The 23,574-nt window shown below is 46.5% G+C and overlaps 1 protein-coding gene across 1 annotated transcript in view; it reads left to right on the plus strand.

Moving 5' to 3' along the window:
• Nucleotides 1–2,257: 2,257 nt before the first annotated feature.
• LOC144774082 (NACHT, LRR and PYD domains-containing protein 12-like) overlaps nucleotides 2,258–23,574 on the plus strand; it is a 193,711-nt gene continuing 172,394 nt past the window's right edge. Inside the window, exon 1 of the mRNA XM_078659109.1 lies at nucleotides 2,258–2,686. Within this exon, the coding sequence (XP_078515235.1) occupies nucleotides 2,258–2,686 (429 nt within the window). The remainder of the gene's footprint in view (nucleotides 2,687–23,574) is intronic.

Here is a 23,574-nt window from a genome sequence, read left to right on the forward strand (position 1 = left end):
GTCATCTGTTCTGTTGGTTTTACTATATATTTAATTTTCACATTAATTTATCAGTGTGTACTTTAGTCTGCGCAGCACGCTTTTCGTTTTCGGTGCAGCAGGAATGTATCATGAGTGATGACTGAGCTGAGGCCAGAACAGTGACATTGAAGGGTTTTCATTTTAACCTAGATTAGTGAAGCAATGGTGCTACCATTGTAGGTAGTATGAGGGAGTTGTTAGTAGTGTAAGACTGACCTTCACAATCACAAATCAAATCATGGTAAACATACACATCACTTATTAGCACTATCAATTAATAAAGAAATCTGTGAGGTACTCAGCATTGTTATTTCAGTGTGTTTGAAGGTCTGTGGTTATACTGAATCAGCAGCTACCTATGTCATTATCATATGAAATATCGCTATTGATGTCATAACTACTTTAACAATTGCTTTAGTAGCCTTCTTGTTTTCTTAAATATGCTTGAAAATGCACTATTTGCGCACTTTTTTTTTAAAACGTTTCTCGGGGGGAGAACCCCCTTCTGACGGTCGGGCACGCTCACCACGTTCGATCGCCACCGGGCACTCTCTCCAACTTTTAATGGCACCATTTTCAAAATGTCATTAGGCACCACTTGTCTGAACAAAGCCTTAAATCCAGTCACCAGACCATATCTGATGTTTTTCGAAAGTGTGCAATACCAGTTTTTGTGGCAATAAAAATTGTATGAACACTATCAGCAAAATAAGTTGGGTATTGTGTTCTTCATTTCCGAAGCAGTTCTGCCTTTCTGCAAATTATAAGTCTCTGCTGCAGAAGTTAAAGTCTATTTTTAGCACTAACACTGAGTTTTGCATTGTTTTCAAAACATCTTTCATGTCAATTCTAGGCCAAGGGACACCTTTGATTGCATGATTTACAAAAAGGATAGGTTTGGAGCCATACATGCAGCACCTAGCTAATGCATTGATCATTGTATGGAGAACATTTATTGAAATGTAAGACTCTAAAAGGACAAACCTCTTTCCTTTTAACATCGGAGAACCTCCTCACAAACTATAAATACACTATTGACTCAACACAACCTCACCCAATTGTCCAAAGTAATTAGGCAATGAATGAATTAATGAATTTCAGCACAGATATTTCATGGATGCACAGACTCCTTCTTCTTCATCAATTTCTTTATTAATAGTTCTTTTGACACATCTCCTCAAGATTTGGTTGTAGCCAATATGTTTCATCCTTACAGACTTCTTCAGGGCTACACAACACATATACAACTACATCAACTTTAAAATTCCATGCAAATTAGCCAACACTCATGAAAAATTTACATTGTGAGAAAAGAGAAAAAAAACACATTAAAATCCTTCTACCCATCCAATTTTACATATTGAAATGTGGCCTCAAGTAACACCTCAAAACATATGACAAGATAATAGCCATCATAAATTAACATATCCCATTTTTTTCACAGTGTAACAATTGATTTATTTTGTCTTATTAATATAAAAAACTGCACCAAGCACAGAAAAAAATGACAATTCACATGGGAGACGATTATAAACGGCTCTGCTCCGTCACGTCCTGGATGGTATGAATCCAGCGTGGAGCCACCAAGTGGCAGCTAGAAGCACTGCAATGGAAAAATCTCCCCAACAGTCTGGCACCTGGGGAAAATTCTAAGACAAAGTATTTGCAGTAAAAACAGGCATTGACATAGCCAATAGGTCTCGCTTTTGGGACCTTATAAGTATTTAGTTATGCAGAACAATATCCTTGGTGCAACAACATCAAGTGTTGCATGGCTAAACACTTATAAGGTCCCAAAGCGAGACCTATTGGCTATGACAATGCTTGTTGCTTGTGAATGCTTGAAACTGCGAGTATCAGAAGTCCATGGATTTGTATTTTGGTCACTCAGTATCATGGACTTTTAGACCTGGCAGGAGGAGTTGGTGATCAAACCATGATGAGTCTGTGCTATGCTGGGCACAAGAGAAGAGAAACTTTACTTCGAATGGCCGAGCAGGGGGAGCGGCGCGAGCTATCTCCCCCTGCGGTTTTCGCGCACATGGAACAGTCCGGGCGCGAGATAGGAAGGGAGCGTCAGGGCAGGTTTACCGTGCGTAAGCTGTGAGGAGATTAGGCGCAGGTAGGATAGAGACGGCAATTTTGCTCTTCTAGCGAAATTAAGCACCAGAAGGTGTTTATTTACGAGTTTTTACGGGTCTAAGGTTATTATTAGTATAGCGAGGGCTTTTCCAGCATGGATATGAGCGAGCAGCTGGTGGCAGCTTTGAGAGTTAATCAACAGGAGGGGCGAGAAGACATGCTGACACAATCTGCGCGTCAGGAGATGCTTCCACCTACACATCCCCCTCAGAGAAAAGCGGCGAAGGGGGTGAAGTATGTCATTGAAGCTTGTCAGCCGGCTTCTGTCAGAAAAGGAGGCAGGAGAGCGCGCTCCTTGAGCACAGGTGTTGACGGGACACCAAGACCTAGCGCGACAGGAAAATTCACGGCTATACGCAGGGCTGCCTCTCTCACGCGTCCACAAGCGGTGAGTCAAATTGATAAAAGGCATAAATTTGCTGAGGAGAATGCGCAGGTTCCAGTTACAAAAAAGGGGGCTCCTAGTGGCGCTACGCAGGCTGCCATCAAGAGAAAAGGAAAGGAAAAGGTCGTCAAGAAGCTGGTAGTTACTCAAAACAGGTTGGGTGGCTCGGGGATACCTCCGTTACCCCCCCGCCGCCCCCAATGAGCATCTTGACAGGATTTGATAATTCTTGTATGGACAATGGGCAAAACGCTGTGAGCCAGAAGTTTATTGTGAGGGGGCGGGAGGGCTCATTAGTGGCTTATTCCAGCGACAGTGACGATGAGGAAGAGTTTGAGGCGCAGATTCTTCAGGAGACCCCCCACTCCACGACACGCAGCCAATTACCTCAGACCAGGAGCGGGTTTGTGGAAAACAAAGAGCCTGGAGTAGAATGCCCACCTTCGTCCAAGCAGGGGGGGCCCGTGCACTCCAGCAGGTTTGTTTAAATCACGAGCCACAGGAGGCAAGTGACTTGGAGTTTGACGAAGAATCAGACAGTGAGGAGGAAGGGTTGATGACGGCGGATTTAAAGAAGGGAATGACACATTTTGTTCTGGTCAGGAAGACAGGAGATGGGATACCGAATATTTGTTCCCCCGTGCTCGTCTTCACCGTATGACGCACCGAACATGAGAAGCACACAAAACAGGAGCGGCAACGGTCAGTGGGTTTGGGTTGAGCACCCAAACTCTGCTGGCAGCCACACAGAGAGACATACTTCCACAGAAGATTTCACCTTTTCGCGAGGTGCTCGCGACATTTCTGATGCGCAGATGGGTGGTTTATATACTATGCCATCTGTTCACGTGGCTGCCTCTACTGTATCACCGTACATTGAGGGGCTTGGTAATGTATATACTAGCGAATCCAGAGCGGATTTTGCGCGGTTGGACAGACCTCTAGAGCGGAGTTCTGACCTGGCTTGGTCGACCTTTGATGGCGGGGTTGGGGACGGGGCTTGTCCTAGTACTAGTGGGGGGCCAGAGGTGAGGTACGAGTCTAGACAGGTCAAAAAGGGAAGGCTGGGAAGTCGATAAAGGGAAAGGAAGTTTTGCATAACAAACAAAAATTTTCAGGTATGGTTGGTAAAACAAAAAAGGGAGCAGGGGGGGCAACATCAAACTCTTCTTTATTGTTTCAGAGGTCAAGTGCGGACTCTTCTGCTGTGGAGCTGACACCAAGACATTATCAAGAGCGGATGTCTCGAACGGAGTTGCAGCAAAGAGCGGATCAGCTACCTTACGGTAAGCCTCATTGGTGGGCAGTGTGGGACGATAGACAGGAAAGAGTGGTGAATGTACGAAGTTTACCTGTGGTGAAAATAGTAAGGGAGAGGGAAGGCAGGAAGAGCTTTTAGCTGGACAATTCGATATCGTCTGGGGTGCTGACACCGCTTAGTGCGCTAGGTGCGGGAGAGTCACCTCAGAGGTTGGACACCCTAGATGAAGGGCGTACACAAGGCGCAGTGTCTGATCAGATATTGTCCATTAATGTTAAACAAAGGCTTCCTTACATGGGCCTTGCGATGCCCTTGGGGGTCAGATAAAACCAAGCAACGTATATGGAATCATGAGTTTGTTGACATCTTCGAGTTACTCCACCGTGACGTGCAAGGGTGCCTCGAACCATTGAGAATTGGACCTCAGCCTTCCTGATATATGCAAGTATTTATTGCGAAAAATATCCTGAGAGGTCTGTTGCCCTATATAAATACATGGATATCGTCAGGAAGGCACAGCTGCACTTTGGGGGATACTCATGGTTGAACTATGATGAGGAATTTCGAGCCCGTATTAGTATCTGTGCTGAGAAGCCGTGGGGGGACGTGGATTCAGAACTTTGGCTCCAATGGATGTCCACGTCTCACCCATCGGCTACGACGCACACGGCAAGTGGTTTGCCAGTCCCTTACCGGCCCTTTCTGTGGCGTCCCGCTCATTCTGGAGCGGGTGCATGGGGAAGAGGTTTCACCTCTGGTACAGGAGCCTGTTGGAACTACAATAGGGGAATGTGTACTAGACCAATGTGCCGATTTAAGCATGATTGTTCCCAGTGCGGGGGGCGCCATCCGCTCACGCAATGTGGTTCCTCAGCGGGTGGTTTTGGCGGCCACAGATTTAGCGATCAACAAAGATTTCAAGAACAGGGTAGCTGGGCACATAGGGGAAGAGGCGCCCCTTTCCCTACTTTTCCAAAAGGCGCCTACGCCAGTTAGATTGTCCAGTTTGACACCTTGGTTAGACAAATATCCGGATACTGATGCAGCAGCTCGCTGGTTTTGGGGGTTTCATGTAGGCTTTAAGCTGGGATATCAAGGCCCCCGTCACCATAGGTGGGCTGACAACTTGCGTTCGGCTAAGGCATTGCCGGAGGTGGTCCGTAAAAAATTAGACGCAGAGATCAAGGTAGGCAGGATAGCGGGCCCCTTTCAGGAATGTCCTTTACCGAATTTGATAGTGTCCCCTCTTGGTGTCATTCCGAAAAAGGCCACCGGCGAATATAGGATGATACACCATCTTTCCTGGCCGGAAAGTGGCTCCATTAACGATTTCATATCAGCCCTTGATACCGCAATGTCTTACACGACAGTGGGTGAAGCGATTAAATTAGTGACACGGATGGGTGAGGGAGCGGAAATGGCTAAATGCGATATCCAATCTGCCTTCCTCTTACTACCCATACACCCTTCTGATTTCGAACTGCTGGGTATGTTTTTTCAGGGCCATTACTATGTGGAAAAAGTTTTACCAATGGGATGTGCGGCCTCATGTGCGCTTTTTGAGATGTTTAGCACATTCATTCAGTGGATATTTTCTCAGCTATGTACGGAAGGTGTCAGTTGTCATTATTTAGATGATTTCCTTTTCGTAGGGAAGGCTAAGACAGGATATTGCACAGAAGCACTCACGCAATTCCAGACGCTTGCTGATTCTTTAGGGGTCCCTTTGGCGCCTGACAAGACGGAAGGACCTAGTACGATAATGACTTTCCTAGGCATTGAGCTAGATACCATGCAGATGATGGCACGCCTCCCAGAGAACAAGATTAGCGAGATCAGATCCTTTTTGCATTTGGTTTTGGATGCACGAAAGATTGAATTAAGACAAGTACAGTGCTTGTTAGGCTATTTGAACTTTGTGTGTCGGGTGGTGAGAGCAGGGAGGACTTTTTGTAGGCGGTTAGGCATGGCTTTATCGGGCGCCTCTCTCCCACACCACAGAGTTCGCTTGACCAAGGGAATCAAGGAGGATTTGAGGTTGTGGCTGTGTTTCTTGGACAGTTTTAACGGCATACCGTTGCAATTCTTGGATGAAGATTTTGTTTGGCAAGTCCTAATTTATTCTGATGCTGCTGGATCAAGTGGTTTTGAAATTTTCTGGGAAGGAAGGTGGTGCGCCGAGAGCTGGCTGGAGCATTGGAAAAACCAAGGCCGCAGTATTGCCTTTTTAGAGCTGTTTCCTTTAATTGTGGCTCTGTTGGCTTGGGGTCATGAACTTCAAAACAGATCTGTTTTATTTCACGTAGATAACACAGCCATGGTAACTTTGGTGAACAACCAGAAGGCCAAAGATGTGAGAGTGTTACAATTGTTGAGGATGTTCATGCTCTTGAGTTTGCGTTTCAACATGATTTTCAAAGCTAAGCATGTCCCTGGGGTTAACAATTCCATCGCTGATGCTCTTTCCCGCTCTCATTGGTAGAAGTTCCGCGAGCTGGCGCCAGGGGCAGATATCACTAAAACGAAGATGCCCCACAACCTTTGGGCCCTAGGGGAATGAGGATCGTACAGCTAGTCGAGCAGTCAATTGCCCCTTCGACTAGAAGAAGTTATGTACAAGCATGGGAAGAATTCTTACACTATAAGCAAGTGGTAGGCGGGTCAGGACCAGTTGAAAAAGAGAGTGGTAACCTTTGTGATTTTGTTCTTACGTTGATAGATAAAGGGTTATCTCACACGACCATTGCAGGTAAGCTGTCAGGTTTGTCCTTTTATGGACAACTGTTGTGGGGTTTCGACCCAGTAGATAATGGTTTGGTTAAGAAAATGTTGAGGGGACTCCAGAGAAGGACAGTAAAGTTTCAGCAGCTGCGAGCTCAACCAGTTGTTGGAGCAGTTGGATTTGTTTTGTTATGATTTTTGGGAAGTGGGGCGTTTTAGGTTGGGTATGATTTGAATGTTCTTTGGTGCGTTCAGGGTTTCTGAAGTGCTGGGTGCGGGGAGCAACGTGGGTTTATGCAGCACAGAGATTTCAGTCCTGGAACACAAGATAGGCATATGGGTTAGGAAGTCCAAAACTGACCAGTTGGGCGGGGGTACATGGGTTTTTCTGAAGCAGTGGAATTGCACATTGCTGCCCTGTACAGGAATGGGTTCAATTTTCTTCTTCGCATACTTTTCAGCAAGGCCACATTTTCATTCATGAGTCCGGGGACAAGATAACCAGTACACAATTTTTAGAAGAATGGTGGAGAGCTTAACGTTCTTAGGAGAGAACCCGCAATATTTTGCCACGCATTCCTTTCGAATAGGAGCTGCAACGGAGGCAGCTAGGTTGGGACGGGGTTTAGACGTCCTGAAGCGTATTGGCAGATGGAAGTCTAGCTGTTACAAACGATATGTGCGAAAATGACTGTGTTGGGATAAATGAACACTTGATTACAGTAGACTCATTTCTATTTTCTTTTAGGTACTGTTCGGGGAGTGACTTCGAGATTTAAAAAGCAAACTTGGATGGTAGGCCATTCATTTGTAAAATGGGCAGCCCTTTTTGCAGAAAAACAGATTTATGGACCATCCCTTGGCATTCCTAGCGCCCAGCATGAATTGGTGTGGAAGGGAAAAGGAGGTATGAAATGGAGTGAATTGTTCCCGACGTTAACACAGATGTTCCACGTAAGAGGTTTCCCGGACTATCTCCTTATCCATTTAGGAGAAAACGATTTGGTGAACTTATCGGGCCTCACGCTCATCAAACAGATGCAATTAAACTTAGCGGTCCTAAAAACAAATTGGCCGACCACTTGCTTAATGTGGACTGAATTCATTTATAGACAATCCTGGCCACAGGCCAGATGTCATGCTGCAGTGGAGAAGGCACGACGAAAGTTGAACAAAGCAATGAGGGTATTTTGCAAAGTCATGCAGATCAGATTTATTGTGCATGAGAATATCACAAGCACTGAAGGTCATCTCTTTAGAGATGACGGAGTACATTTGTCACATTTGGGCATGGCTTATTATTTGGTTGAGATCAGGGATATGCTGGCTCAGGAATTACAAGTCAATTTGTGGTGCAACTCTAAATTGTGAATTGATTTCGTTTAGGCAAGTAGGTGGTGCCAGGAAAACTCCTTGGTTTTCCTGGGTGGCATAAAACTCTCGGGGAGGAAAAGTCTAGAGCGGGCTTCTCTAGTCATTAGTTAGTTAGGGTGACTTGTAGAGAGCAATTGAGGGGAAAGATGGAAAGAAAATGTTGGGGAAGTTTATTTCAGTTTGGAATAGAAGAAAAATATATTTGATGGTTTCGGTATGAATTCAGATTTTTAATAAAACAAATGGTTTTGTGTTCAATTACCAAATTACATGTTATAATATCAATAAACGGTTATCTGATGGGAAATTCATATATGCTGAATAAAGTGGCCTTTTATGCTATAAAGCAAAACGAGTGGTCTTGATTTTGTGGGCAAGGGCTCCTGGTGTAAGTGCAAGACCGGACAAGTTTCTTTTTGTATTGAGCTATAACTTTTTTCCAAAGGCACCTTCCACTAGCCCTCGTTATGGGCACAACAAGCACACACAAGAGAAAACACAAACACAGATTCTTTGTATGCTATTATGACCAAGTCCATGATTGATTGCTGATGCCATTTTGGTGCATTCAAAGTCTTTGCGTCCGAGGTTGTCAGGCATGTAATGGTGGACCATCCTCGGAGGCTAAGGTTCTGAAGTTAGAGTCAGCTCTCAGGAAACCGCTCTTGGGTACAACGAGTCCGGGGTTGCTTACTGCAAATTGCAGGACTTTCTAGGAGATGGCATGTGTTCCACGCTTAATACTATGCTGTTGCTGCTGGTCACCTCTGGGACTCAGGGTTAAAAAGGCAGAAAAGGAGAAAGGAACAGAGAGGTAGGAAACTAGTGAGAAGGGACAAACAGCGAATGAAAGAGAACGTTTAGTGTGATAGAGGAGTGTAGGATGCTGGAAGAAAGAGGCGTGAGATAAAACTCTAGACAACTAGCGGATTCCTGAGAAAAAATTTGGGCTCCCTCCCATTTATACTTTTTCTTGCTTATTTGCACAAATTAAGTAGAGGATGTATTGGCGCATAGAGGATTATAAACAACTTTGAAGGGCCGAGTAACTGGTGTCCTAAATATAACCCGCGGTCTGCTGGTGTAAGAGCCTTCAAATGCGGCGACTTTCATTTTAACGGTGAGTCTGAATAACCTGTTTTATTTTTTACCAGGCACTTTTAGTAGCCCTTGTGAACAAGTACAGACAGGGAGTTCTCAATTGTGCTGTTCATTAGGCGTGTCTCAAGCTACTGAGCAACCTTAGAGAGACGAAGACCGCCATCCCAACTAGAAAAAAAAATTATCCTAGGAATAAAACGTAATGTAAACTGTGCATCAGAGAACATAAAACACACACAATTATGAACTACAACATGCATCACAGTAAACAGAACAGTAGGAGCTCAGGCTGCATGCCGTATTGAAGCCCAGGAAAGTGAACGCCTCCCAAACAAGCTGTAGGTCACGAAGACCCTCTGGTCTCATCCACACACAGCCACTCGAACACCAAAACACAGTTTGACATAACGTAAAGCACAGCGCTAAATTAAAACCCACTGAAAACAAATTAGAGAGCCCTTGTTCTCCAGAAAACCATTAGCCACAAGCCCCACAGGCAACCCGACTAAACACGGAGACTTCTGCTGTGCTGTCAAAATGGTGGATTTGATGCTATAAACATGGAGACTTCAGGCGAGGGTTTTTTCTGTGCCTATCACAGCCATGACCACCAATTCACTCGAGACAATGTGCAACGGATCATATAGAAAACTAAACTGTGTCTCCAAAATTAAAATCGAAACATAGAGTAACGAGGATTTACCATCGGTATCCAAAATTATTCGGCACTGTCACAACGCATCTGACAGCCAGAGAAGAACAAATCTAGCTCTTATTGTGGGTTGCTGCAGCCGTCATGTGTTGCGGAGGGGCGAGACACTGGACCGCGCATTTCTCCATAGCTCTGAGGAAACTGGATGTGGATACATACACCGAGCACTTCAAACTCCAAGTCTCCAGAATGATGTGTGGGGAGTTTCAGACGGCCACTATAGTAATGAGCTAGGTATGACATGGAGACCTATGCCACTCTAGTTGTGACCCCTGGGATAACACCCACAACCTGTTGTACGCGGAACACTACCCTTCTCGCACACGGCGATATCGCTTCCGCCTTACCTCGGTAACGTGTGTCTATCTCTTGCAAATGAGAGACGCTGTGCTGAATCTCAAGAGGCAGCAACTCGACTCAGTCCAGGTATTGCTCCAAGTACAAAGCAAGTATGGTGAGATCTTCCTCTACGCCAACTGGGCTGCTGCCACCGCCAGCCCCGGGGAAGCCTTGCTGCGGCCCCACCATCCTAACACGGGGCAGGCACATAGTGCCAATATCGGCCCACTCACCAGCCCTCCCGCAGCAACAAGCATGTATCGTAAATAAGCAGACAAGACAACTTTTTGTTTGGATTAAAGTCGCTGCAGGTTTATTAGCATATACATATGCCAACATGGTGGGTTATCTTACAGACGATCCAAAGGCAAGCCGCCCCTTGCAGCCTACCACCTGATGGGCCAACTTGCATCGTGGCCTTAGCCAATCGGTGCTTAGCGGTTGTGGTGAGTGGATAGCCACTCCCACTTCCGGTGAACCAACGGTCCACCCTCTTGCTCACCCCCCCCCTACGAGGGGCGGAGCGTTCAAGCGACCCCTGGTTGTACAGGTTTCCAACCGCCCATAGGACAGATGGGGCGCCGTCGCACCCCAGGGTCCACCGCACAGACTTCCTGGGGATATTAGGCCTTAGCACCCTTTGTGCTCCTGAAGAGGGTACCCCTGAGTACCTTTCCGCCTCTGGATCGCCCTGTAACTCCGCCTGCAACACAAATAAAAAGGGATTAGAACATATATCCCCCCACACCCTGAAGCGCCGGGTAAGTGGTAGGGGAGGGAAACGACATCAGGGTGAGGGGACAAAGAGGCCACCAGGTGGGCGGGGGAGGAATATATACCTCTCGCCGCCTCCCACCACGACCGGACGTGACGTCTGGGACCCTATAGGGTCGTGGAACACTGTGCTGCCCCGTGTGTCATCTTGTGGCACTAAGGGGGCCGCCCTCTTATGTGTGTCCCCTGCGGGGACGTGTCGGTCGGCCCGCATAGTGCCAATATCGGCCCGCTCACCAGCCCTCCCGCAGCAACATGCATGTATCGTAAATAGGCAGACAAGACAACTTTTTGTTGGGATTAAAGTCGCTGCAGGTTTATTAGCATATACATATGCCAACATGGTGGGTTATCTTACAGACGATCCAAAGGCAAGCCGCCCCTTGCGGCCTACCACCTGATGGGCCAACTTGCATCGTGGCCTTAGCCAATTGGTGCTTAGCGGTTGCGGTGAGTGGATTGCCACTCCCACTTCCGGTGAATCAATGGTCCACCCTCTTGCTCACGCCCCACCCTACGAGGGGCGGAGCGTTCAAGCGACCCCCGGTTGTACAGGTTTCCAATCGCCCGTAGGACAGACGGGGCGCCGTCGCTCCCCAGGGTCCACCGCACAGACTTCCTGGGGATATTAGGCCTCAGCACCCTTTGTGCTCCTGAGGAGGGTACCCCTGAGTACCTTTCTGCCTCTGGATCGCCCTGTAACTCCGCCACAGCCCTGGGTGTGGCGACCGTCGCAGCCAGGGCCCCCACCAAGGCCGGCATTCCTCCTCCCTGTTCCTTACTTGCTATTACTAGGGCCTCCTCCCTGTCCAGCAAAACAGGTCCATGCATAAGTGGACCACTGAACCCAATCGTCCTAAAACGCCCTGTGAAATTGGCGTGTAGCACACATGTCTACTAAAGCCAAATCTCTGCACAATGAATTTACGCATGGCGCTGAAGAACCTTCTGCGAGCCAGCTGCCTCACTTGTCCCCAACAGAGCTCCATGCCACGGGAGCTATGGGTGTGAACTCAGACCACTAAGCTCACCTGTCCCCAACGGGTGGCCAATTGCCATTTGTGATTTTCTTCTAGGGTGCAGCTTGCCTCCTTGCCCAGACAAGTTCACAGTACTTTTGTATTGCTCCCTGGCAAACATAGTCTGGTGTCACCACATGAATGAGGGAATGAGTGTGTGTGCCTGATATAGACACTGAAACTTTCGTGAAGGCCAACTTACGCAGCTTAACCTGCTTGCTGAACCTTCGACCGGACACCAATGCCCAGTTCCTGCTAACCACCTGTGTGTCCTTGATCTTCCTCCAGGATGGTGTTTGACTACCAGGTTCTGTGCCACCTGCTTCGCTGTAGTCCCTTTGGAAGCTCCGCTGGGACTGGGACCCATCACAGCTTTGGTGCCTGGCATTGGGCCCAGCACACCCAGTCAGTGTTTGTAACATATATCTTCCTTATGGTTACCAGTTATTGTGCGTGGCTAGCCCTGTCCTGTCAAGGCATGTCAATGGCCGTTCCCACCTAATGGTGACTATCTTGCCAAGGGAATGTGACATATGCACGGGTGTCCCTGTGTACCTGCCGTGTAAGAGGGAGGAACTACAAGAACGAATACTTGCCCCTTCTTGAGCAGTGGAAACGCCCCTACAATCCTTCTTCAATCGTTGCAGGAACCTATGCTCTTGCCCCGTTTGCGCACTCGTTGGACCCTAGGTGGCTGTTAGCAAGCACACTTTCCAAATGCCTATACCCTGTTGTGCAACTTGGGACACTATTACTTTCTCACTACGTAATTCCCTGTATGTAAATACTGCCTAAGATCTCCCCACCTTAGAACCTGAATGACCACTAACTAAATACTGTCTCAAGTTGAACGATTACCAGTGCACCTATCCCAGGGCCCTCCACTGAGTGTAAAGTCCTGCAGTTTGATTTAGACTGTTGTTGTTACCTGCCCACATCAGGACCCTACAAGTAAAACCTAGCCAAGACAATTGCAGGCCCTCCTGCTAAGACACAACCCTATCTGGCCGAAAACGTGCCAACAAGTGTCAAATTATTCTGGGCACCAGAAATTAAAACAAGCAGTTAAATCCAAAGGCAAAAGTCACCAATGATCTTTCCTTACTCCGTGCCTGTTGTAGTGGTCTTCTCTGAAAGCCAGACAGTGCTACTTCGTGACAATAGAGGGACGGTGCTGCGCACCAGAAACAACCATCATGGCAAATAGTGCACCGGTGAACTGGTTGCTGAAAATAGCAGTGGTGGGCCATATCCGTACTTCCAGAAGTCCAGACTTGACTTTCTCACCTAGCTGGGTGAAACCTTTACCAATTTGACAAGTGTGTACCCCGCAACTAGGTAGGCGAGGAGAATTGTAAGGGCCCCTCCCCCCTGTGCGACACAGGTGTATTGCTATGACAGAAAGATATCATTTTATTATAATATAGTGTGTCCCAGTATATTTCCGCACAGCAATTGAAAGGTGTTCAACAAAGTTGATGAAAACCAATTTAATCTATACTACTATTATAAAGAGAGAACTGTGTCCTTTGAGCCAGGTAAACTCGAAAAGTACACCACCAATCCAAACACCCAAGACATCTTTGAAAACCTCAGGGCAAGCAGAAGGACATAGGAAATATAAAAAAAAAAATATACGTTGTTTAAAAAATTAGGAATAAAAATAAGGTAGTCCCTTGCAAGTAGCGCCGGCCGCGACGTCTGCGTGATGACATCGGGAAAGAACCTGGGCGTTTTAGTATTGTTTCAGCAAAGGGGACTACTTTTTCTTCGTTTTATATCTGCCCCGTTTTTATACGGTAATGGCTGATGCCTGCAAGGAAACTATCGCTCTTACTAGCGAGAGTCTGTTTATTCGTATTTTATAGCTCACTACCCTTGGAGCTGGCAACACTGACCATCGGTGAAAAAACGGCAAAACGCTGATGAAATCTCTCCGCGGGACTACAAAATGACATCACAGCGGCCATTTTTGTAGTTCCGCCGGCTCGCGATGTCAGTCCCTTCCTCATTGACAAGTGTGTTGAGTGTGAACGGGGCATGCTACAATCTCTGGCATGGAGGTGGGGTGGGATAGCGCTAAGACAGGGGTCCCTCCTAAGCAACAAGCAGAGAGGCTAACATTAATTAAATGAGCAGTGACCTGGCACGATAGCAATTTAAAGCTGATCTGGCTCACTTTCTATTTCAGCATCTACAGCACTGAAGAAGCAGCAGAAAATAAACGGCATGCGTCTTTAAAGCTCCTGTCTGTTGTGTGTGCACGGAGGCCTGCGCTATTATGCCTGGAGTGGAGGAGAGGGCAGGCCTAATCCATGAAACCGAACCAGTTACCCCCAGGGAGAAAAGTGTAAGACTTGAGCCGCACACAGTCTTTTTGTCAGAACACTAGAATTATGGTTAGGTTTCTGCACTTATGAACAAGTAGCTGGAGGACAGAAACAAGGTTAAAGCTTCATGTATGGGCCCACAGGTGTTGCTGCATCAGGCCTAGAAGTAACTCAACTAGAAAACCTTAGACAGTCATAGGCACCACTTCAAAATTAAGGACAAACTAAATATGGAGTCAGAGCGACCAGTGGCTAACAAAGAAAAATAAAATAAAATTTCTTTCCCACCCACCACGTAACTTTTAAAATTATCACTTGATTAAACGAATTTCATTTTCATCAGCAGCCACTGCCACAACAGAGAACTGAAGTAGTCAAGCGATTTCAGTGTCCAGGTGGAAAACTGACCCAGACTGCCTCCTTCAGGCAGGGTTTACAAACAGTTGCTTTGCAGGCTAAAAATGAGCAATGACATTGACTGCTCTCTTCTAATCCCCTCCTGTCTCGTGACCTCGCTGGCTCTAGGCACAAGGGAAAGGAAAGAGCATTACGTAAAGCTCAGAGAACAGGAATATGGTCAGTCACTGCTCTCTCCCTCTCACAATATTTTTTTATTTGACAAAGAATTCACCAATCCATACTAATATAATAAAGAGAGAGCCCAAACCTTTGAGGCGGGTAATCTCAGGAACCACAGCACCAATCACAACACCCAATACAGCGTTGGAAGTAGTCCCTTGTGGGCGTGTCTGTGTTGTGCTGTGGGTGTGTGCTGGTGGCGTGACAAACGCTGGGGGCGTGTGGTACGTTCCGCCCTTCATGCCATGTCTCATATCGTGTGCTGTGGGCGTGTGCTGGGGGCGTGTGCGGGGCACGGGGTTACAGAAAAAAAAGTGTGCTTTGTGCCCAATATTTCATTGTTTTTTCTTCACAGGTTCGGTACATTCCAGCTCCGGGTGTCCACCCTGCTCCCTTTAAATACCCCTGCACCCCATCATCATAACCCACCCGTAGTCCTTAAAATACCCCAACACCCTTAAACACTAACCCATCTTAACCCTATAAATATACCCTGTACCCCAAAACCCAAACCTATCGCTAAACCCTACAAATCCCCCTGTACCCCAAAACCCAAACCTAGCCCTGAACCCTATAAATCCCCCTGACCTCAAAACCAAAACCTACCCCTGAACCCTAAAAATACCCCTGTACACCAAAACCAACACCTAGCCCTGAACTATAAAAATACCCCAGTACCCCAAAACCAAAACCTACCCCTGAACCCTAAAATACCCCTGTACCCCAAAACCCAAACCTAGCCCTGAACTCTTAAAATACCCCTGTACCCCAAAACCAAAACCTACCCCTGAACCCTAAAAATACCCCTGAACCCAAAAACCCAAACCTAGCCCGGAACCATAAAAATAACCCTGTATCCCAAAACCCAAACCTACTCCTGAAACCTAAAATACCCCTGTACCCTAAAACCCAAACCTACCCCTAACCCTAAAAATACCCCTGTACCCCAAAACCCAAACCTAGCCCTGAACCCTTAAAATACCCCTGTACCCCAAAACCCAAACCTACCCCTGAACCCTAAAAATACCCCTATACCCCAAAACCCAAACCTAGCCCTGAACCTTAAAAATACCCCTGTACCCCAAAACCCATACCTATCCCCAAACCCTAAAACTACCCCTGTACCCCATAACCCCAAACTATATCTGAACCCTTAAAATAACCAAACACCCAAAAACATATACCTCAGCACCCCAAAACATATACCCCTATACCCATACTTACCTTATCCAAACATTAAAAAAAACATGCTTTTACCATTCATGCATTTACAACGTATGCATGATGCAAATGTATGTGTGGTAAAAACATATAAAATGTAATGCCATGCGTTATAATGGCATTGCAGAGTCATGGTACTTTCATAATGAAAGTATGCGGAGTGATGGTATGCGGAAAGAAAGTTGCGGAATAATGGGTGTTTACCCTCCCCCGGTAAGTACATTGGTGGCATGGCGGCCCACATCTCCAGCAACATACTCATATTTTTCACCACCGATTTGAAAAATGCACAGATCTCTCTCACTGATGGCCAGCACCGACATACACTTTTAGACACACCTCCCGCCACAAGTTCTAGAATTGCGAACTTTAGAGCTGGGGAGCTACGTTCGAATCTCGGCATCAGCTCAACATCCTGTGATTCCAGGCAAATCGCTTTGTCTCCCCGTGCCTACCACAAATGAATGTGTTCTTCTGTAATGTACATTGTGCTCTTGCCATGTTGTCGAGTTAGCGCTATATAATATTGCATGGAAAAATAAAGTAGGGAAACTCGAGTTCACGCAATACTGAACGCGCACTCTTAAGTGCATCAGCAGTGCACTGTGAATCGGAGCGTTTCACAGGCCTGTCACAGATAAGAAATGCTATCAAAACGAAATCCTACAAAACAATATACTACTGGCCGGCAGCAATTCATACCCGGACAACGTCGGGACGGGCTGCTAGTAGCTTATAAAAGCAATTATACAAGCAAGAACTTATTAACGTAATGCACTCCTACGGGCCCTATCCAGTGGATGCCTAAACATAGCCTGCTAATCACATGTGCTTGAGATAATTTTGCCACTAGTATACCTGGGTTTAACCCTTAGTACATGTCAAAGGTACTATACCACCCGACAAGCTCGCCCCCTATATTGCCAAACTCTGACGGCCCTAAATGTTCTTCTCAGAATGGTGCCTGTGTAATTGATCCGCTTGTCCTGAAATAAAAAAAAAGAGGTTACACTCCAAGCCTGGACATGCTGACCCAGAACCCCAAACACTGGCCCCAGTGTGTTCTTACCCTATACCTGCTCGGCGCCCTGGGGGCCAGCCAGCAAGGCGTGGATTTGACCATCATAGAACGAAACCCGTGCGTTTCTGAAAAAGAGAACAGATCCATGAAAACAGCCCCTAACCAACATTGACAGGTAAGCATATTGCTAACTTGCTCGTCAGAATCCGAGTCCTTTACTTGAGCGCCAGTAGCTGTACATAAGAGCACATTCCATCCTTGCATGGGGAATGCATGAATTGCCCTGACTCACCCTTGTTTAACAGAAAACACATTTCAATTATGGCACAGGGTGTGGAAGATTTGGTTTCCAAGAGAACACACCAATTATTGTCCAGGGAATAATTAAATTGCCCAAACTCAGTCATTTTACAAGAGAAAACCCCCAATTATTGCACAGGAGATACCTGCTATGCTCAGACTCACCAGTTGCGACAATTGTATACTCCCCTGGGGTGGAACCAGCGCATGCCCCCCAGGCAAGGCGCAAGGAGAAAGTAAAGTTCGCCCCCCCCCCGTTGCCTTAAAGCAGTTTGAAAATCTACCATCTTAGGCTACCATGACTGCGCCCCCCCCAAGCACCGGCCGGCAGGGACGAGAGCACCAAGATGCCTGTGTTTCTACGTCGCGGTCACCAACAGGAACAGAATGACACCTGGGGAGGCGACCACCAGTGAACAATCACTAAAGCCAAATGCCAAGTCACATGAGGCAACAGCGACATCTGCGAGCAAATAAAATACAAGAAGCAGCAAACACTAACTTACAAGAGTAACAGGTTAAATCCGCGTAAGCCATACGGATGCCCCAAGTACCAGCCAAGTTGAAATACAGCCTCACATGGCAGACACTAAAGTTAGCCAACATCCTGGGCCATGGTTGTCCCAGACCCTATCACAGTGACCCCAGTGTGCTGTAGCCCTTATGCCTTTCGATACATCCGGGGGCCCCCCATGTGAAGAGGTCGGTTCTCCATTGCGGTTCCTGCAACTGAGACATAACACATCCATTAGAAGCCCTGCCCCCCCCCCCCCCCCCGATATCCGAATATGGATTCTCTGCAATGTGACAGGGTCCAACAATGCCCCCACGCTGCTAGCCCCAAGGCAAAAGCTGACAACCTAGAAATCTGGTGTTTCCAAGAAAACTAACCCATAAAATCTGTCAGAACATCAAGGCCCCTTCGTAGGAGTGTGTTCCGGCACTGACTAGCCCGGACCCGACAGTCACCCTTTATTTAGGTGTTGTATGATCACTGAACCACTGAGAGACGAGCCGTACCTCAGCCCTGGAAATGCCTGCCACTGAAAACCGGGCCGATTTTTGAGGCACGACAGTCTTTGAGGCAGCCAGGAAGGGCGTCGACATGTACAGGCGACCCCGACGTCTCCAGTACATACATGCACTGCCTCGGCATATTACCAAGGGCTGAAACCCCTACAATGTGCCCCTGATTTCACAACATGGCGGTACAAAGTTGCCTGAATCAAGGGAGTGACCACAGCACCCCGATGTGGCCGCCGAAACATAAACGTCTGCCCCCATGCAGTTTGTGCCAGTCTGTCTAGATGCTCCGTGCCTAGTCTCCCTATGTCCTTGCTCCAGACAGTAACGTGACAAGAGGAACACACCTATCCCTTTGGCGACTTGGCTCGAAAAAACTGGAGGTATTTACCCTGACTCAAAGGTACTGTTAGTGCCAACCTCGGATGGAAGAAAGGCTGAGTGTATCTACCCAGGGACATCTAAAGGATTTGGGGGGCCATGGGCCAAACGGTATTTGGGGGGGGGCCAGTTCGGAACAGCATTGAATTTATGATCCATTTTCAGCTGTTTCATGTGCTCTTAGGCTAGGTCACTGACAGTGCACTGACAAACTCCTCCAAATTCTAAATGTGTTTACCTTTAAAATTAAGGGACAGTGGTGTGTGTTATCGACGTAATACAGAGACTGCTCACTAATATTACTGCACATAATCTCAGTGACACCCTCCATTTTTCACAGTGAGATACTGTTTAGATCTAAAAGTATCTTTTTACATTTTTTTTTATAGATGTTGCATAAAAATGATCACAACATTTCTGTGCAAAAGTTTGGTAATAGACCCTCACACATCACCCACATTATAAAATAAATAAAAGTAAAAAGGTATTTAGAGCAATTGGTTTAACAATTATTCAAGGTCATCAAGGCAAGACTCTCTGCAGAACAGAGCTGTCTCCCCCAGGGGGCCCCCTAAAACCCTGGGCCAGTGCCCACTTTGCCCATGCCTTAAAACGTCTCTGTATCTACCAGGATTAAGACCTGGGCTGGTGGGAGGGGGGTCGAAACTGATTGCTGCAGCTCCTACTCTTAGAGCGAGAATCTAAGAGCCAGACCAGAAGGGACTCTCACAGGGCCCAAACGGACACATCTAGATGCCGAAATGAAAGAAGGAAAACACCTCGCCAACATCCTAGAGGCCTGGCCCAACTCATAAAATAAAACAATATTAGTCAACAGTGAACATCATGTACTCAATACGCTAGAGGCACAGAGGGGCAGTTGGCAAGTGAGACAGGTCAATAACTTCTTACCGCTCTTAACTAGGTGACTTTAGACCAAAAAAGGCATCCCAAAAAGCCAGTCTTGAAGCACTACCCGACCCCCATGGGGATCAAAAGCGCCACTTTGATAATTCCAAGTGCCACACTGTGACCGAATGCGTATTCGTAGTGGAAAGAAACCAATCTCGATTTAAATGGACATTAGCATGTGAGAACATGTTAACACACCTCATCACGTTAAAATTTGAGTGGTCGCAACCAGCTATGTGTGCCTCGTCCATACTGTACGTTATTGTGCAGCCTTGTTAAATACAAAATATCCTGCATAGTATATTTCGACAGCAGTGTCAGGATATGAACCCTTGTCCTGTGCCACCAGAGGCACATAATATACTAGTGTGCTAGAGCTCCTTGATGTAATCCATCTTTCCCAACCCGACTGACCCCCCCAGGCACAAAGCAAGCATTTCCACTCAATATACTTTCCAGGCATGCTTAATTGGAACCTGCACAGACCCACCAAAATTCCTGGCGCTACAGAGTCACAGCCGGGCTTGCTGCAACACGACACCACAGGGGGTAAATCCGGTACATAACAGCTACCCAGAATAGTCTCTCCATAATTCCCTCGGGGGATGAGGGTCTGAATAGGCCCTGTTGGGATCCACTCATGAACATCGCCAAAGGATCGGTGGAAACACCCTCCTGCCATAGATTGCACAAATCTGTCCCATGCGAACAGACCTCTCCTCCAGTGTGTTAAGTCACAACAACCCTCCCTAAAATTACCGTAAACACCCTTAAAGCATTCACCCGATGGTGCATTGCATAACTTAATAATGTGACAATTCGTATGACTGCCCTAGCGTTACCGAGTCCGTCATACCAAACAATTGTGTTACAGCATGGAAATAGGGTTAGGGAACCGGGTAAAGAGAGATGGAAGCTGTGAGCTTTGAATGGGAAGGTTTCTCGAATGTGTCCCCCAACAGGCGATACGACCCCATGCCGCCACGGAGATGCTTAAACCAGCTGCTCAGCGCCTTCCGATGCGCACCAGGGGGAGGCAGCGCTACATGCGGAACCCGTCACTGCCATCGCAGTAGCGGCGAATGAATCCGGGGAGAAAGCCGCCCCCCCTCCCCACGGTTTAGGAAGGAATCCTGGACCGCCACAGGTCAGGCCCACACCGAAACCTCGACGTTACATATCATCTGCCGGCTCCGGGATGCATTTGTCTTACATAATGATAATTTCATTGGTTCTCTTTATCTTATAAGTTGTATTTGGAAAGGCGTAATGAATTAGCAGCGCACTGGCATTTGAGCATGATTTTACCAGCTGGAGTTAGTCAGGAAACAATTTTGTTCCATGGTAGGGCTCGAACCACCAACCCATCGGTTAACAGCCGAACGCGCTAAAGATAGCGCCACCGAGAGTCCAGGCTTCCGGTCGCATGCCTGCCATGAACATTTCTGCATCTACGTCGGTGTACATTTACAGCAGTTTCGAAACTCATGTTATCGCTTTATGTTAAATCACTGTTTCTATGTTGGAAAACATGTTATTCTATATATTGCAAGTCCAGCTCTGTTTCGCGTGTCCTCTTTATTGTACAACATCAAAAGTATCGCAAAGATAATTAATGAAATAAAGTTTATTGAAAAAATATTGCCCCCTCATGACCTGCTTGCGCCCCAAGGGTGCAAAGGCCTGAAATACTTCGAGGCTAAGATGTGGGAGGAGGCCTAGCCCCCCAGAGAGAGTCGTGGCAAAGTCGCCTTGGAGTAGGCGCAGAAAGAGGCCCTATATTTAAATGCGAGGACGCGGCCTTGCAGACTCAGCGAAGGCTACTACTGCTCGCGGGACCCAACACCCTTGTCCCCGATCCTCAAGAAAACATGGATCCTTAGCCCGCCGTGAAGAGGGGGGGCGGAGGCCGAGCCCCCGTGAAAGAGCTGCGGCACGGTTGTCTGGGATTGCAGGCTCAATAACGACAGGGCCTACCACGAAAGGGAGGCCGCGACCTTGTCACAGAACGAGAGGCATCTGCTGCCCGCGGGCCTCAAACCTACACTCCCCGACCCCTGTCCCGCTCCCCTACCTCCGAACGCCCACGGCCTCAATTAATCTACTTGCACAAGGCCGTGACAGGAGCTGGGACAGTGCCCCCCACAGGCGAAACCCCAAGTGGAGGGACCCTAAATAGGCCGAGGAGACGGGCGAGGGAAGCCAGGCCTGCAAACCCTAACCCCCAGAGGGTAAGACTCACCGCCGGAGACGCCACCCGGCGACCGGAGAAACAACAAATCACCCACGCCAGACCAGGCCTCTGTACAGAGAGAACAGAGGCACACCAAACGGCGTCAGGGTGAGGGGACAAAGAGGCCACCAGGTGGCTGGGGGAGGAATATATACCTCTCCCCGCCTCTGATAAGCGTGGCTCAAATCCACCCGAGTGACTTACCGCACTCACCTATAATTACCAAATAATAAGTCAGCCGGACAGTGGAGAAGAATAAACAAAGTAATTTATTAGGCCACAAACTCCCATATGAGAGGGCCCTGTCCGACCTCACACCTAAGAGTGCGCCGAGAGGACTGACTCATCTCATCACAGCAATACATTATAACACGGTACAGCAGAGTAAAACACGCCCATACTGGAAAAGTACTGGACCCCGGAGAGGGTGAACAATGGCCTCACACAAGAGGCATCTGCACCTGCAATAGCAACATTTTGGTTATCTGTGTCCAAGGCCGCGGAGCCGGGCCTCAGCATCTCCAGAGCATGAGAACAGTACTGATAAGACGTTTTGCTATTAGTTTCGATCAATCACAGTTAGCCAAGAAACGAAAACTGCTGCATTCAGGGTTTTTCCTATTCCTACAGGAGGGGGTGAGTAAGTGCGACTCGCACGCAGAGAGAAGCACTCTAAAATGGTGGCACACAAGCTAAACTAAGAGAACTGAATAATATCACACGCATAAATGAATAACAAAGTGGAGAATATAAACGTAAATGCATAAATGAATATATCATTAGTTAGACACATTATGCTAACTCATAAGCGTAAGTGTAAGTGGGCGGGGCATCGGAAAATGAAACCTATCAGCCCCTCCTTTTAGCATTATGTGGCTAACATGGGTGCAGCCTTTATTAGCCAAAAGGTAGGGTCTTTACACAATAGACTAGATGCGGGGCAACACATCACTCAAAAATATCGGTACAGAGCGGGAATATCGACGTAGAAATATCGTCTTACATAAATATCGCCGCAGAAATATCGTCTGCAAGAAATATCGACAACAAAAATATAGATGACAACAATATCGACTGACAGGTAAGAAATATCGATTACAAAAATATAGTTGTAGTAAATATCGTTTACAAAAATATCGTTTACAAAAATATCGATTTATTAATAATGTTATGTATTTTAGTGTTTGTATTAAGAATTGTTTGTGATTTATTATGTGTTAGGATTTTTATAATTATACATTTATTATAAGTTTAATTTTGCGTTATTAGTTCCGTAGCGGGTTGTGGGTTTATAGGGGAATAGGGTGGGAAGTAATTTAATTATATAAATTCAATTGAATAATTAATGTGTTAATTTATTAATTAGTAATTAATTGTTAATTATTTTTAATTAATCAATTAATAAGTAATTATGTTAATTGTTTAATTAATTTTAGGTGTGTGTTGTGGTATTTGTATGTGTACATGGTGTGAAGAGTGGTTAGTAATTAATTTTAAATTAATTAATTATTAAAAATGTAAAAATTAATTACCATTAATTATTTAGTAATTATTAATTGTAAATGTGTCATTAATTTTAGGTGTGTGCTGTGGTTTTGTAAAGTGTAAATGGTGTGCAAGCTGGTAAGTAATTATTTTTTTATTGATTAATTAATACATATTAATGAATCAATTGTCATTAATTAATTAGTAAATATTAAATGTAATTGTGTAATTAAATTTAGG

Source organism: Lissotriton helveticus, chromosome 8 (assembly GCF_964261635.1).
Source record: "Lissotriton helveticus chromosome 8, aLisHel1.1, whole genome shotgun sequence".
Lineage (NCBI taxonomy): Eukaryota > Metazoa > Chordata > Amphibia > Caudata > Salamandridae > Lissotriton > Lissotriton helveticus.